Source organism: Cryptomeria japonica, chromosome 3, assembly GCF_030272615.1.
Source record: "Cryptomeria japonica chromosome 3, Sugi_1.0, whole genome shotgun sequence".
NCBI lineage: Eukaryota > Viridiplantae > Streptophyta > Pinopsida > Cupressales > Cupressaceae > Cryptomeria > Cryptomeria japonica.
The window spans coordinates 592,611,524-592,627,400 of NC_081407.1; the positions used below are offsets into that span (position 1 = coordinate 592,611,524).

Consider the following 15,877-nt stretch of genomic DNA (forward strand, 5'->3'; position numbering starts at 1 on the left):
GTCCACTCCTTTTTAAGTATCATTCATCTTCTAGTTTCGCACCTAAGTTGATGTGAGTTGGTTATTATCTGAGCTACTTTCCATTTTATTTCCATTCCTATGTAGTTCTTTTGTGTATGGTCATGTGTGGGATTGAAATGTTTGATATAGTATTCCTTTTATCTCCCAAGTTGTCCTATCCACATGCTTTCTCTAAATTTTTCTTGCACATACTTTTTTGTTTCTTTATTGTTATTTGGGCAATCTCTTATGTTAGTATCCCATTTATTCATCCATTTAATGTTTTCCTTCATCCATGTACTCTTCCTTCTCTCTATTTTCTCTTCCACTGCCATTTTTGGCCAATGATGTATCTCCATGTTTTCTAATCTTCTTAAATAACTTAGAAACAAGACCATAGTCGATGCCTCAATAAGAAAAGTCCCCGCTTCCGCTAGAACAATCTTATATGGGATGATGATTTAATCTTGAGGCTATTTGTGATTAAATGTTTTTGTAATCACTCTATCTGCCTTCATTTTCTTGCTGAAGTGTTGCTACCCCAAACCTCACAGCCATATAGAACCACTAAAACCACAAGAAGGCCAAAAGGAGTTTTCCAAGTTTTCTAGTCCCATAGCTCAGCTCTTCTACTTCTATTTTGCATTGAGTATAAGGCTTTCCATCCTCCTTGAATCATTTTCACTCTACATGTTTTCCAGATGAACTTATTGTGGAAGTCAAGGCCAAGGTATTTGTATTCATTGACCATTAGTAAGGGGCTGCCCTAAAAAACAAATTCCCTATGAATCTTCTTTCTTTTTAAGATAAAGATCATGACTTTAGTTTTGCTAGTGTTCACTTGCATCTTCACCTCATGACAAAAAGATTCTAGAACCTTCAAGTGTTCCAACAAATCTTGTGCTTCATTCAATTTGAATTATTATATATTCAAATTTGTTATCGCAGAAAGTTGAAATATCTAACAAATACATGTTTAATGGCTGCAAATTCATGACCGTATTGTTGGACTAATATTGTCTCTCATTGTTCATGAAAACTATTTGATATTTGATACTGGATTTCTTGCTAAATTAAGACATTGAGGAATTTGGTTGCCTAAAAAACTCACAAAACATTGGAACTGTTAAAAATCAAAACCATACATAGGAAACACTACAAGAAAAGATATCTTATCTTATTAGCGTTTATAGTTTATAAGTAAGATTCACATTTTCTTTTATTTTATTTATATTATACCATATTGTGAGCGATATCATTGCCAATGTGTGTTTTTGTGTTGTGTTGTAGGAATTTATAGAAACAATCTATAGAACACTGAACCTATTTACATTATACCATATTGTGAGCAATATCATTGCCAATGTGTGTTTTTGTGTTGTGTAATTACTGCGTAGTTACATTAGTAAATTATAGAAACAATCTATAGAACACTGAACCAGGCTCAGGACAGCTAGGGAAAAGAAAAAGAATGCATTTATGCTATTTTTGACCTTTTAAGACATTTGTATGACACAGACATGGTGTGAAGTTTGGGTTTTCAACATGTATCATGCAAGTTTTGTGATAAATTTTGATTCAAATTGTATTTTTCCTGTCATGGATATTCTTCCATGAATTGCAAGCCATGTTTTATTTTTGACATTACTTTGTAGATAGATAGATAAATAGATTTTTTGATAAATATATTGTTGCTTCTGGATTTGATTGTGTGACTTTTTTCGCATCAAACGAAGATAAAAATAGTCTAAGGTACATTCATCCTTGTCATACTGATCTTTTGCGTTTCAGTCCGTTTCTTATTCAAGGAGATGATAAGTACCTCCATCTTCTCAATGACCTCCTCATTGAATAAACTGTGCCAAGAAACAGCTGTCATTAAATTGACATGCTTGTCTTTGATGTCTTTGAAGGCATTACTTTCCATAATAAAGTGTTTTTATGATTCTACTGCCCATGTATTACAAAAAATACACACCCTTTCTTCCCATGCTTCTATAGGTCTTTTCCACCTCCCCATTTCACATCAAAGTTTATGAGAGTGGATTCTTAATTGAGCAATAAGAATCTTGGCTTTCTATGGAATATTAACTGCTATGTACACTTTTTGTTGATGGTCACATGTGAAATTGTACTCTTCAAAATAATCCTTATTTTTTCTCCCTATACCCCCCATATGCATGCAGAACTTATCTATAACAAAAATCTTTAATCTCTTTGTTATTTGTAGGACAAGCATTCAGATAAATATTTCATTTGCTCATCCATTTGCTGTTTTGTTTCATCCAGGACCTTTTGTTGTTTGCTAATGATATCACTGAAAATAACTTTAGGCTGCCTACTAGCTTCCATTTGTCCAATTCTTTTTGAATAACTTATCAGATGGACCATTGCAATCACTCAAATAGGCACAGTCCCCATTTTATTAAGCATAATCTCACATGGAATTGAACCTTTTATTTTGAACTTGCTTGTGATCAAGCGCTTTTGAACTCTCTCAATTTGTTTCCACTTAAGAATCTAAAATGCTGCTAGCGCACAATTTACACCCATAGAGCACCACTGGAAGCACTAAAAGCCCAAAAAGAATCTGAATGGTTTTCCAATCTTGTGACTCTACCTCTACATCTAGTTTTGGAAAGCATATAAAGCTTTCCAACCTCCCAAAATTCTTTTTTTCTACAACCATCCCAACTAAGCTTGTTGTTGAAGTCAATCTCAAAATATTTGTAATCCAATACTATTTCAAGAATGTTGTCTTCAAAACCGAACTTATGTTGGTCCTATTTTCTGCTTCTTCAAAAAAATAATTATGATTTTGGTATTACTGGTATTAACTTGCATTCCCACTGCTGTGCAGAAATGCTCAAAGGCATAAATTTTCTTTCAACCCATGAGCTGATTTCGCTAGCTACTGTCAAATTATTTTGTCTAAGCTCCCAGTTGACTGCTGTCAAATTATTTTTTATAAAATAGACATTAATGTCTTTTTCCCTTAACTTCACCATGCTTTAGATATCAATAGAATCGGGCTTTTAAGGACCAGACTTTGAGTTTGTAGCAATGTACATGTAAACAAGTTTCGTTTTTAATGATTTTTTAAAATTTTCTTGTGCCCATTTCAATTGTCATGGAGATATTTGAAAGGTGAGAGATAGATGAAAATATCGGGACAGATGGCAATAATCTGCAAAATATCTGAGGTTATTCTTTACAAGCACTCTCTGATGAAACACCTCATTGCAATAAAGCTACGAACTAATTCTTTCGAATTTGCATTAGCATGCACCTGTTTGTAATTACATTCATTGTGTCCTTGATGTGATGCAGAGTCTATGGATCCACCGTCGTTTTCTCTTTTATGAGATGATACAGCAGACTAGGGCTGGCTTTCGCTGCACTGACACATCATCTGCCACACATTGTGATATGACTTTTGCTAAACATAGACAGAATCACCCACCAGTATCTCTAGATTTTTTTTTGTTTATTGAAGAGGAGTTTGAGTTCATTGACTTCTGGATAAATAAAACTGACATTACTTTTGAAGATACCACCAAACAGAAAGAATGTGCAGCTATGTACAGCATGTGGATGATCCTGGTGAGTTTTGATTTCTTTATGGGCATATCATAGCAATAGAAAGTGATACCTTTTCTGATTCAAAATGCATTTCATCTTATTTTTCTCTTCGCTTTTCCAGCACCTCCGACAAGTTAATGGAAGCCAGGAATTATTCGAGAGGGTTGAAAAAGAACAAATCAAGCTCAAGGTTGTGCTGGAAAATGTGTGTCCACAAAGGACTATTATTTGGAAAGACGTATTATCAATCTAAATCAATGCAATGCTGTAATTCTGTGAAGGGGAGGGAATGATCGCATGCCCCCTAGTAAGCCAAACCGAGCTCTTGAGATTTGTTCTGCCTGTCCGATCATGCCTCCACCCACGAAACCGACATCTTGCAAACCATTCCCAACAAGTTGTATACAATTACAGTGAGGATGATCGGGATTCTCTCACTTCGAAGTTTTTTTTAGTTTTTTTTGATAAAAGTGGATAGAACCACTGAATTATATTAATTTTTAAAAGTTTTTTATTACTTCGGAAAGAAGTATTACTGCATATTCATGTGAAAATTTAACATGTTGTCATTATAATATGCATATTCATGTGAAAATTTAACATGTTGCCATTATAAATTGGTGTGCTTGATTATTTAACTTTTGGGTGGAGACTCACTTCAAATCATTCACACAAGATTCTTTTCACATGCATAGTTATGAGAAATCATAGATCAATAATAATCAGTTAAAATATCATATTTGCTTATTTTTATACTTAAAAAATCATCATATTATTATATTATTATCAATAGTAATTCTAAGATATGATTATATTATTATGATTTAGTATATTCTTGTTATTATATTTTAATATTGTCATTAAATTTTTAGAATTTTTTTTTAATCAAATTATTGTTAGTATATTTTTAATTTCTAATTAATTCAAGAAAAAAAACTATTAAGACTAAATTATTTTTTTTGTTTGTTTTTTTATCGGTAAAAGGCCAAAGTCTAAACAAAATTTTATTAATTAAAGAAAATGATTACATACTTCATTCAATGTGGGCACCAGTAGGAAATAATGGAGGAAGAAAACCTTTGTCTCGCCCAGATCCCTTAGAGGATCGGAATCTAATGATACACTTAACAAGAATGAGAACAAGATACAATAGTCCTTGGGAAAATCCCATCCGGCTGAGCTATATGACAGAGAGATAACATTCTAAAAATTTGAAGTTCTAAAAGAACTGCTCATTCCTAAAAAATGATGTCTGCATCACCCTTTATTGTCTGGATCAAGTCTCTTAGAAGCAGGTTACAAAATGATCTCCTGATCTGCAAAAGATCTTACAACTAGGATCAGTATCAGGAAATACACTACAAAGCTTAAATGAGAGAACAATGTCAAGAGACTCCTTGAATGAATAATAAAGCTCCAGAACCCTCAAGGGGAAGGCCCTGCTAGGCTAATCGTGACCAGACCTGCATAAAACCTTCAGACTTATTCTACATCAATCACTCCAAGATATGTTAGCTCAAAAAAACCGCACAAATGGTGATGCCAAACCTTCATAATTAATCTACAACATCCTCAGAGACTATAAGTGATGTTAAGAGTTTTTGAAGCCCAAATCATAGTATAGCAATATCATAGCACTGTACTGGGAGATAGAGCCAATCGAAAAGGACAGTAAGACCAAATCTTATCAAAATTAGATTGTATCTCTCCTACTTACTACAAAGAGAAATCAAGATGACTTCCACCTTTCAAACATAGACAAACATCTTGCGCAAGAGAGAAGGAAGAAGGAGAAAAATCTTGAACCGAATTATAGAAAGAAGCTCGCATAATCAACATAGAAGCTTACAGATGAAGTCGAAGACAAAACCGCCTTACTGAATCATCCATAATCATTCAAAAGAAAGCAAAGGCCAAACACTGCTAAAACGAATGCCAGACAGATATCTCTATATATCTAGATAAGAATATATATTTACTTTTATATACCCAAATATATATATATATATAGAAAATAAGATAGCAATTGATTAAAATCTTGGAACGAACTGAAAAGTTTCCAGTCATAAAGGGCCATCAATTCACACGATAAATAAATACTACCAAAAGTTAAGATGATAAGCTTAATATACTTAATCCATAAACACTTTCAAAAATCTAAGTCCAATTTGTGAAGGGATGACCCAGCTTAAGGGATAGAAACAAAACTAAAGTTAGAGTAAAAATCCTACTTAATAGCCATATGACTAAAGATGGATTTGTCTGGTCTAGGTCAAAAAACAAACTATAAACACTTGAGAGTCATAAAGAGGCGGGAAGCCTGAAACCATAACAGACCCATCTAACTAGCTTGACATCTCCTTACCCGCTCTTGTGGAGCCTTTTCTCTAGAGCTGGCTGGCAAATTAGCAGGGGAGGAAGCAGGGGATGGGGGGATTTCCACATCATCCGGAACCACTTCAATATTCTTCGCTTCTAGATAGTTAGCCAACCACCCATTGCACGTCAGTTTCCTAACCTATAGAAGCCACATGAGGAAGAAGAGATTCCTTTGCCTAATTGGGTTGTAGGCTTCGAAGGCTATTAGATCCTCAATTGACAGAATTGGGTATCTAGGCACCCGGTTATTCATCCTGATGAGAATATCATAGTCATGAGGCTTCGGAGCAGAGAGCTCCTCGTCAATATTAACCACCACCTAGTCCGAATCTCCAAGTAGTTCCTTCTTGAAGACCTTTTTACAAAGTTTCATTACCACATTCTTGTCATTCTCAAAATGCATAGCCACTGCCAAGAACATTGCAGCAATGTCTGAATTGGCTCTGGTGCGGTCTTCATTCATAATATAATCATTCCCGAGGATTTTCATGACCGCCCTGATGACCAGTGGGTTCGAAAAGACTAAGATGTCTTTCAATCTTTCCTCCTTAATTTCTCCTACAAAAGCCATTTGTCGCTTGAGCCCTATTAATCTTAGCGGGGTATCCATAGGAACTGCTAGAATATCAGATAAGCCCGAGCTCAAGCAAGTAAAAACTTAAATAGAACTAGTATTAAAAGGCATCGTGAAATACAGCTCATCTTGCCTAAGAGGGACGATAGACACTAATGGATGACAGAGATCGAAGGACCAAGATGCAATTGAAACAATCTTCAGGATCAAGGTAATTAGTACCACCGCCTCTACACGAACAGGTTGCTAAACAATTGTTGGCTATCACGGTAAGGGAAGTCACATCAACACCACAAGTATGCCGCCAAGTTGGTACTAATTGACGAGTGTTGTTGACAGAAGATGTCCCGAAAAGGTATCGGTTGCCTCTAAAATATGGCAAAAAGCCATAGATAAATATGGTCTAAATCATAGCTAAATACATATAGAATATAGAATAAATTAATAGATAATTCTAACTCTTAAAGCACCATAATCTCTTATTCCTATTGATGTACGATATATATATATATATATATATATATATATATATATATATATATATATATATATATATATATATATATATATATATATATATATATATATATATGCATGTCCATATAAATATGCATATGTATACCAATAGACATAAAATCTTATAAGGCTCTAAGAGGAGATCTAAAGAAGATATATGAAATTAAATTTTCCTCGAAAAAGACCAGAGAACCATAAATATATACTGAGAGCTTAGAGACAGGCTCACTAAACTACCCTAGCTTAGAGCGATGATAGAAACACTTCCTTCCATCTTTGATCTAGGATTAGCCCCCTAAGGTAGCAAAGACACCTCCTTTAGAAGAAGGGGAAGGCCACATTTCAGAAACTAAAAAAAAGACCCCGGGGGGGACCCCAAGCCAAGCTGAACAAGACCAAAAGATTGGGATAACCAACCAATTTGCTAAAATAGAGGGGGAGGACTCCCTCCTAACTAATGAACTGCCCATCAACTCCTACATTAGCTAATTCATCCACCCTAGAGTTTCCTTCTCTATAGATATGGTTGAAGGTCGTTTTCTTGAAATCTGTAAGTAGACCTAGAGCTCTAGACAAGAGCGCATTCAGCTTCCAATCAGACAGATAACCTTTTCTAAGGCCATTGATAATAATGGTCGAGTCTCCTTCAATGGCCAGTTTGCAAATACGCCTATTTTGACAAATGAGACCTTCAATTAGGGCTAAGATTTCAGTGTTCTTATTGGATTCAAACCCTATAGGTTTTGCTAGCCTAGCCAGTTCCCTCCCACCCTCATTATCCAAACAACATCTGATACCTGCAGGACCTGGGTTCCCTCAAGAAGCTCCATCAAAGTTTAGCTTGGCCCAACCCCTTTTTGGGGCTCTCCACTTGCAGGCCTTTCTCAACTCATGTTTGTTAGAGTTGCTATCTCCAACAAAGGGAGGGATCCTCAAACCAAACCACTGCCCCCTCATCTTCTCATCCTAGTAGGTCATCTCTGAGAGTTTACTAGGAAATTTAGAAGTTCTACTATTTAGAGTCTCCACAATTGAGGCTTCTATTTTATTCACCAGAAGGGTCCACTCTATCTTCTCCTCCTTAAAGAGTCTCCTATTGCGTTCCTTCCAGAGTTCCCAAATAACCAAAGAAGGGGCCAGGTTCCATAGCCCACCATATAGGGAGTGCTTGAAAAGGATTGGCCATGTTTGAAACATCCCAAGGATGGTATTGGGAAAGGTTGAGTACCACCCTAATTTGTTGCACAACCAAAGCCAACACTTAGAGACATAATTACAATTGAGAAGGATGTGGTCTTTATCTTCTTTAGCCTCTTCACATAAAGGACATTTGCTAGGGCCTTCATAGCCCATCTTTCTAAATCTATCTAATGTTAAAATCTTATTCTGGAGAGAAAACAATGAGAACGATCCTACCTTTGGTAAACACATCTTGTCCAAACATAAGGCTAAAGGGACGGAAGTGGAAGAGGAGAGTTGTTGACTCAGAAGGAGATTATAACCATCTTTTGAGGTATATTCTCCCGATTTCGACCCATCCCAAACAAGAGCATCTGACCCTAAGTTGAAAGTGACCATCCTCTTATTAAGGATGTCTTGAAGAAATAATTTCTCCCTTGCAGGGATGTCCACCTAATCAAGGGATCTTCAAGACCATCCCTTGGCTAAGTCTCCCTCAGAAGGCGTGATGTAATCCTTAACATACCTACCCCAAACAGATTCTAGCACTATTCTCGACGATTCCAGGTTAACTTTTTGCTAAAGGACTGGGAAACCTCCCCAAGAGTTGGACCAGAAAAGGGCTTTATCACCCTTGCCCATATTCCATGATAATTTGTCTAAGATGATTTTCCTACAATCCAGCATAAAGTTCCAAATACGCGAGCCTCTCAGGGGGGAGGAGTCCCTGAAGAGGCTCATATGGTCCCTGCCTCAGAGATATTTATGGTAAAGGATTTGGGCCCACTTAAGATGAGGAGATCTAAACATTCTCCATACTAATTTGGCCCCTAACACCCTACTCTAAACCTTAATATTCTTAATCCCAATACCCCCTCTTGACTTGGGCCTACAGATCTTATCCCAGGCCATAAGGGATATCCATTTCTTCTCTTTCGCTCCTTGCCAAAAGAAAGATCTTAGATGACTGTTTAGCATTTCCTTTTTGGACTGGGGCAAGTTAAAACATGATAGCTGATAGATGGGCATAACAGCCAAAACCGATTTGACCAGAGTAGCTCTACCCGCAGAGGATAGCCACTTCCCCTTCCAGGTTGCTACCCTGCTTCTAATCTTATCTACTACTCCATCCCACAGATTTGACGACCCAGAGCCCTTATCCAGGGGCAAACCTAGATACTTACAGGGGAGACTTCCTAGATTGAAATTCAAAATGCCACAGATGTCTTTTTGTAAGCCTAACTTAGTGTTGGAAAAGAAGACTTTAGATTTAGTTGGATTGATTTCCTGACCTAAGGCCTTAGAGTAAGAGTCCAAGTGTTGCTTAAAAGCCCGAGCCTCACCTAAATCACTAAGCCCATATAACATAGTGTCATCCACAAATTGCTTATGCATTATAGGGTCAAGGTTGTTGGTAATTCTAATTCCCTCAATCTGACTGATCTCCCTAGCTCTAGAAATCGATCTCCCTAAGGATTCTACCATAATGATGAAGACAAAATGGGATAAAGGATCTCCCTGCCTCAAACCCCTAGAGGAGCTTAAAAGACCATTAGGGGTACCATTGACCAGCACTGAGAATTTAGGCATAGAGATGCATTCAAAAATCAAGTTAATCCAGGCAGAGGGGAATCCAAAAGCTTCTAAGCACCTACATAAAAATCTCCAATTCACCTTGTCATATGCTTTCCTAATGTCTAACTTTAAGAGCATACTGGGAGTTCCATTCTTCTGGACAGAGTGGATAGCCTCCTGAGCTATAATAACCCCATCATAAATAGATCTTCCTGGAACAAAGCCTATATGTTCCTCACTGACCAACAGGGGAAGGAGTTTCTAAAGCCTATTAGCTAGAGTTTTAGAAAAAAGCTTATAGATAGTGTTGCACAAGGCTATGGGTCGAAACTCGTCAAAACGCTCAGGTTTATCCTTTTTTCGGATAAGGGCCAAGAAAGTGTTATTGATTTCCTTGAGGATATTACCTGAGCTCCTCATCCCTTCAAGAGCTGTCATCACTTCTTCACCTAAGAAGGGCCAATATTTTTTAAAGAAACTAGTTAGAAAGCCATCTGGCCCAGGGGATTTGTTTGGGCTCATCTGTATAAGAGCTGCTTCTACTTCTGCTAAAGAAAATTTTGCAGTCAGAGAATCAATTTGGTTCTTACTCAGAAGCTTTGGGATACACTTAATAGATTCATGATCCGCAAGGCATTTCTTTTTTCTCAGAAACAGGGCCTCATCCATCCCATGTCTCATCACTTTCTCATTAACTTCTACCAACTCAGCTTCCACTTGGGCCTTATTGTCAAAAATATTGCCAAAGTGCTCCTTATTCCAATGGATGAGATTTTGCTTAATAATCTTAAGTTTGTTAACAACCTTGTAGATCCCAGACCCAGAAACCTTGGCCGCATTCCACCATTCCTTTAGAAGCTTAAGGTTATTGTCGTCCTTTAGCCACATATTCTCGAATTTTAAAGGGCATCTTTTAGGGCCAACCTCGCCCTGAATGCCAAGTTGAATAGGGAAATGATCTGATCTTGAGAAAGGAAGAATAGAGGCTTCCAAGGTATAGGGAAAGTTGATGAGACTACCCAATACAAAGAATCTATCAAGTTTCTCTGCAATGTTGCTGAAACCTAACCTTCGGTTATTCCAAGTAAAGGCCTCCCTTACCATATTGATCTCTATCATGCCACAACGATGGATCCAATCTGCAAAGTCAAGAGAAGCACGGGAGTTTATACCTAAGCTTCCTCGCTTCTCATGATGATGCAAAATTGCATTAAAGTCCCCTCCTAAAATGCATAATTGATTAAGGGTGCCTGTGAAATTCTCAATTTCCTCCCATACTCTCTTTTTATCCTCATTAAGGATTGGCCCATACACATTAATAATGACAAAATCTAGATCGTTTTTCAGGCTAGTAACCCTCCCACTCATCCAGTTGTTATGTGACTCCATAAGTGAGAAGATGATATTGCGTGGGTCCCAAATTATAGCAAGTCCTCCCGAGGCCCCATTGGCTGGAGCCCCTTTAATCTGTCTATAGCCTTATCGCTTGCCGAAGGAGGCTAAATCCTCATTCCCTAATTTGGTCTCCTGTAACAGAGCTAATTTTGGACTGTAAGAGGATAGGCATCGCTTGACTATCCTTTGTTTGTTAGGGGCATTTAAGCTCCTAAGCATTCCATGAAACTACTTTCGTGATGCCTTGGGAAGGAACTTCCCCTTCCCTGCATGAAACATGTCCGTGAGTTTAACCTGACCTTCCGCAGTACCATCATTAGCTCTTAGCTCCGATAAGGATTTCCTACCTCTCTTTTTGCAGAGCTTGGCACAATCCAGAGTAGATTTGTCATCTGCCCAGAATTCGATTCCCAAGGATTCGTTTTCCTTGTTGTCTAAATCTAAAAAATGTTCTTCCATATCTGAAACCACGGGGGGGGGAGAAAAGCCCAAAATCTCTTTTCTAAGCACATTTTTTTGAAGATCGAGCGCATCCTTGTCTATTATTTCATCCAATAGTTTCTCCATAATTTCCTTAGTAATTGAGTCACATAAATATTTTATAATGCAATTTACCTTTCTCTTTGCGGGCTTGATCCTCCTCTTGATCAACCCTTTCCGATCTAATGGGGCCTTCCCTCAAATGGGGAGAGCCATTAGAGTTACTCCGACCATCCACACTAGTAACCTAATCAGAGGAAAGAGGAAGGGCTTCCTTCTCCCCACCCTTCCCATCCTTAGAAGCCAGAGAAAGTTCTCCTTTCTTGACATGGGGTATCTCTGGATAAGTAATCTTGTCTGGCTTATCCAATGACATTTCCTCAAGGGTGTGAAGAGAAGAGGGGATCAATCGATCATCCCTGCTTTGGTCTGCTATAATTTCCCCCTCTTCTACCTCCTCAGGTTGCCTAGTCGGCAAAGAGATTTCCTTGATCACAAACCCTCCTTGCTCTATATTGAAACTGATGTCTACCTCAAGAATCATTCTAGGTTTTGATTGAGAAGAGGGAAATTCTAAGATCGGATTGGGAGCTGGGTCTAAATCCGTAAACGCTTTATAAAATTCAAGGTAGATAAGGAAAGATGACACCCCTGTTCTAATTTCAATGGGCCTTAAAGATTTAACACTAATATCCATGTTAATTATCATTACACAGTTCGAATATTTCCTATTTTTATCACTAATCTCTACAAATTTACCCAAGTGATTACCTATTTTCCTAATAATTTCTATGTCCATTAATTCTACTGGTAGGTTAGGGATCATAACTGGTCTATCTACCTTAAAAGATTTTAGTTTGTTTGGGTTAAAATCCAATTGCCATTCTAAAAAAATAAAATCAAACCTTTGAAAGTTGGAGATTTACCTGTTAAGAATTGCTCCTCATGCCTCGAATTTCCACAATCAATATACAAAAACCTCTCATTCAAGATAGCTATACTTACTATCCATTTGAAGGAGGACTTGAACCAGTCTGCAATAGCCTCTGATGGAATTCCAAGTCCCCACCATCTAGCGAAAACCCCAAAAGCCTTGCAAGATTGTTGAATCCTCTTAACCAAATTGTCATTAATCTCCAAAATATTTGCCAAATTTGAATTAGGGCTCATAATTGTGACCGGCTCAGCCCCTGAGGGTTTGGGAGGCATCAAAAATTTCTTGCCCTTACCCTCAGAAGCCCTAGGTCTAGTTTGAATACCAACTGACCTTTTGTAAACCTTATTTCCTCTGCTTCTAACATTATCGGAATGAGATTTGACCCGGGGAGCTGGTTTTATGAAACCTTCCTCAAGATTATGCAAATGGTTAAACCTATTGGAGATGATCAGCGTAGTGCCTCCTTGGCAATGGTTGTTTATTTTACTCTGCTCACCAATTCCAGCCATCGGAGGGTTTTTCATAGCTGCCATGCGAAACCTCCTAGGTTTCACCACTTGCCATTCTGAATTAGCCTGAGACAGGCGAGCCATATTCCCCAGGTTGCAAACCATGGGCACATATTTGGTTTGTTCAAAGAACCACCTCTGTTGATCAAGGTCTGGAGATTTCCACAGAGGAAATCGCAATGACAAATTCGCTCAGCTCATTCGCTTCATTTTTTATCATTATAATATCATTTTATTATTGAATTTATTATTAAGACTACATTATTATTATATTTTTATTTTATTTGCATTTTTATTCTTATCTTTGAGAAAAAGTTGATTTCGCCATAAATGTCCTATGTCATGGAAAAAAATTGCCATAAACACATTCTTTCCAGTAGCTAAAACTAAATGTGGTGTACAGAAAAAAGTAAAAGCAAAAAAATGTTGAAGTAGGAAGATAAGTGCCAACAAAGATGCCAAATTTATTGCTTCTAGATTTTATTGACGAAAGTTTTTGTATCCATCCTATGAGTGTAATATGCCTTCAGTGTAATAAAGTCATAACTTTTACTATTATTTTGTCATCTTTTGACTTATATTTATCTCCATTTAATTACTTAACGATGTCAAAAAGATATGATCTTGTTTGTTGGGCAGATTCTTAGGCAAGATTCACTATATTAAAAGATCCCATAAAATATTATCTCTGTCTTTTGAAAATAAATCATCAAGGATGTCCTTCTAGGGTCCCGATTTTATATTGAATAAGTGTAACTATGGGCCTTACAATGAGAGTAGATTGGGCTTGTCCAAGGTCCCATCTAAGCATTTTGGGTTTACTACAAGCCTCAAAGAGAACCTAATATGTTGGGTGAGACCCCAAGCTAGCTCATAGACTAACAAACCAAAAAAAAAAAAATTTAAATCCTTTTAAAAAGTACTTTTATAAACAAAAATGTGTCAAATACTTAATTTTACTATTTAGTAATAAAATTGTGAAAATGGCATGTGCCAAAAATGTTTATGTGGTTTCAAAGGCCTTAATTTGAGTTTGATGGTAGCGGCTTTACTCCTCAACCCTGCCCTTTATCACAACAAGGAATACATGAGGGACGTAACCCTTTGACCTTCTTGTGGCCATTACCCTTAGACCCCCCTGAGGGACACTACCTCTTGATTCTAGTGAGGCCTCAACTCCCAACCCCCACTAGTTATTGTGATCTCTTCTCACATAAGAAACTTTATTACAATGAAGGGGTTTCAAAGTGAAGACCAAAATTGACAACTTAGACAATTATCTTTATGATTATCAAAACATCTGTAATGTCCCCTTCTCAGTGATGTACATTTAGTGGTCCATTGGCCTGTTCCAGAGACCCATATGCTATGTGGAAAGGAGAATTAGGGTTTCCAACTTTTGTGGAGTTTTGCTCAAGCTTTTTACGGTTTACCAAGAGGGAATTCTTCGATTCTTTCTATGGTTTCCTTCTAGATTTTTCATGAGCTCCAGGGTGGCATAACATGCATTTGATACTTTGGTGAAGTGAGAACTTACTATTTTTAGTAAGTGGTAGTATTGAGCAATTCTATTTTTAGCAATTTGGATAGGGTCCTGATCCTGTAGCAGTTCAGTGGTCTTCATTGCTCAGCTTCATCCTGGATTTTGTTGATAATCAGTATTGGAGTCGTAAGTGATTTAATTAAGTATTATCTCCTTATCCTAAGGTTTAATATTTAATTATTTTATTATTGATTAATGTTATTTGGGCAACTTAGGAAAAGACATATTTATATCTAATATCAATGTTATATTTTCCTAAGTTGGGCGTTGAAATTTGAAGAATGCATTAAGTTATTGTTGAAGACTTAGACAAGTTTGAACTTGTTTAATTATTGGTTAAAATGCAACTTGGGCATCCACCTTGGGAAATGAAATGAAATATCATTTGGACGCCATGTGATAGTGAAATGAAATGCAAATTGGAGAGGTGGATTTGGAGCATTTACATTTGAATTTCAGAGGGAAAAAACTATAAATGCAGGTGCTTGGCCTCCCATTTGGATATCTTAAAAAATTGCATCATTATGCAACCGATTTGGCAATTGAAATTTGAGCTTCGAAGTGAGTATTCCTAGCTAAGTGCAATTTCGTACTTGCAAGACAATACCTAGCTGTTTTACCTGACCTTTCAGTGATATTTGTGAGTTTGTTGAAGTGTGGGATTGTTGGTTCTGCTGTAGTTCGAGTTTTGTTGTGTTTCCAGTCTACTGGGGAAGTCATGGCTAAAGCATATTTTCATTCATAAGTCTCTGTGTGACCTCCTGTTGTTTCTGGGTATTAGCTCCTTGGTTTCGATGTCCTAGGTGATTCTTCCTGTAAGTTTGCATTGGATTTCATGGTTTATTGAAATTTATCTTGCAAATCGAACTTATGCTTTGGTACGTCCTATGCTGGAGGTGCATTGGGTTGTGTGTCTTGGGTTTGGGGCATTGTTAGTTGTTGTTCATCTATTCTATCCTTATCGCCTTCTTTGTATCTTTCATTTGCATCTAGTTTGGGGGTTTTCCGTTGAGTATAGAGAAAGATATGAGTGATTTGGTGGGTTTTCAAATTTCCAGAATTTGGTGTTTGGGAGTGCCTTTCGTAGTGTGAGTAGGTTAGTTGATTTGGGAGTGATTTGGGGTGTTTTTGGGTGAGTTTGGAGAGAGAATTGAGCATTTCTTAGTTTCTTGAAGTTGCTAGTCTGCGCGTTATTGATCCTAGGATTT

General features: G+C 37.2%; 1 protein-coding gene across 3 annotated transcripts in view; it reads left to right on the forward strand.

Moving 5' to 3' along the window:
• The window catches only part of LOC131078618 (uncharacterized), a 299,838-nt gene extending 295,657 nt beyond the window's left edge, over positions 1-4,181 (forward strand). For all 3 annotated transcript variants that reach the window (XM_058016364.2, XM_058016365.2, XM_058016363.2), the window contains 2 exons: positions 3,331-3,603; positions 3,704-4,181. In XM_058016364.2, coding sequence (XP_057872347.2) covers positions 3,331-3,603; positions 3,704-3,835 — 405 coding nt within the window. In that variant the 3' untranslated portion in view covers positions 3,836-4,181. The remainder of the gene's footprint in view (positions 1-3,330; positions 3,604-3,703) is intronic.
• The last annotated feature ends 11,696 nt before the right edge of the window (positions 4,182-15,877 follow it).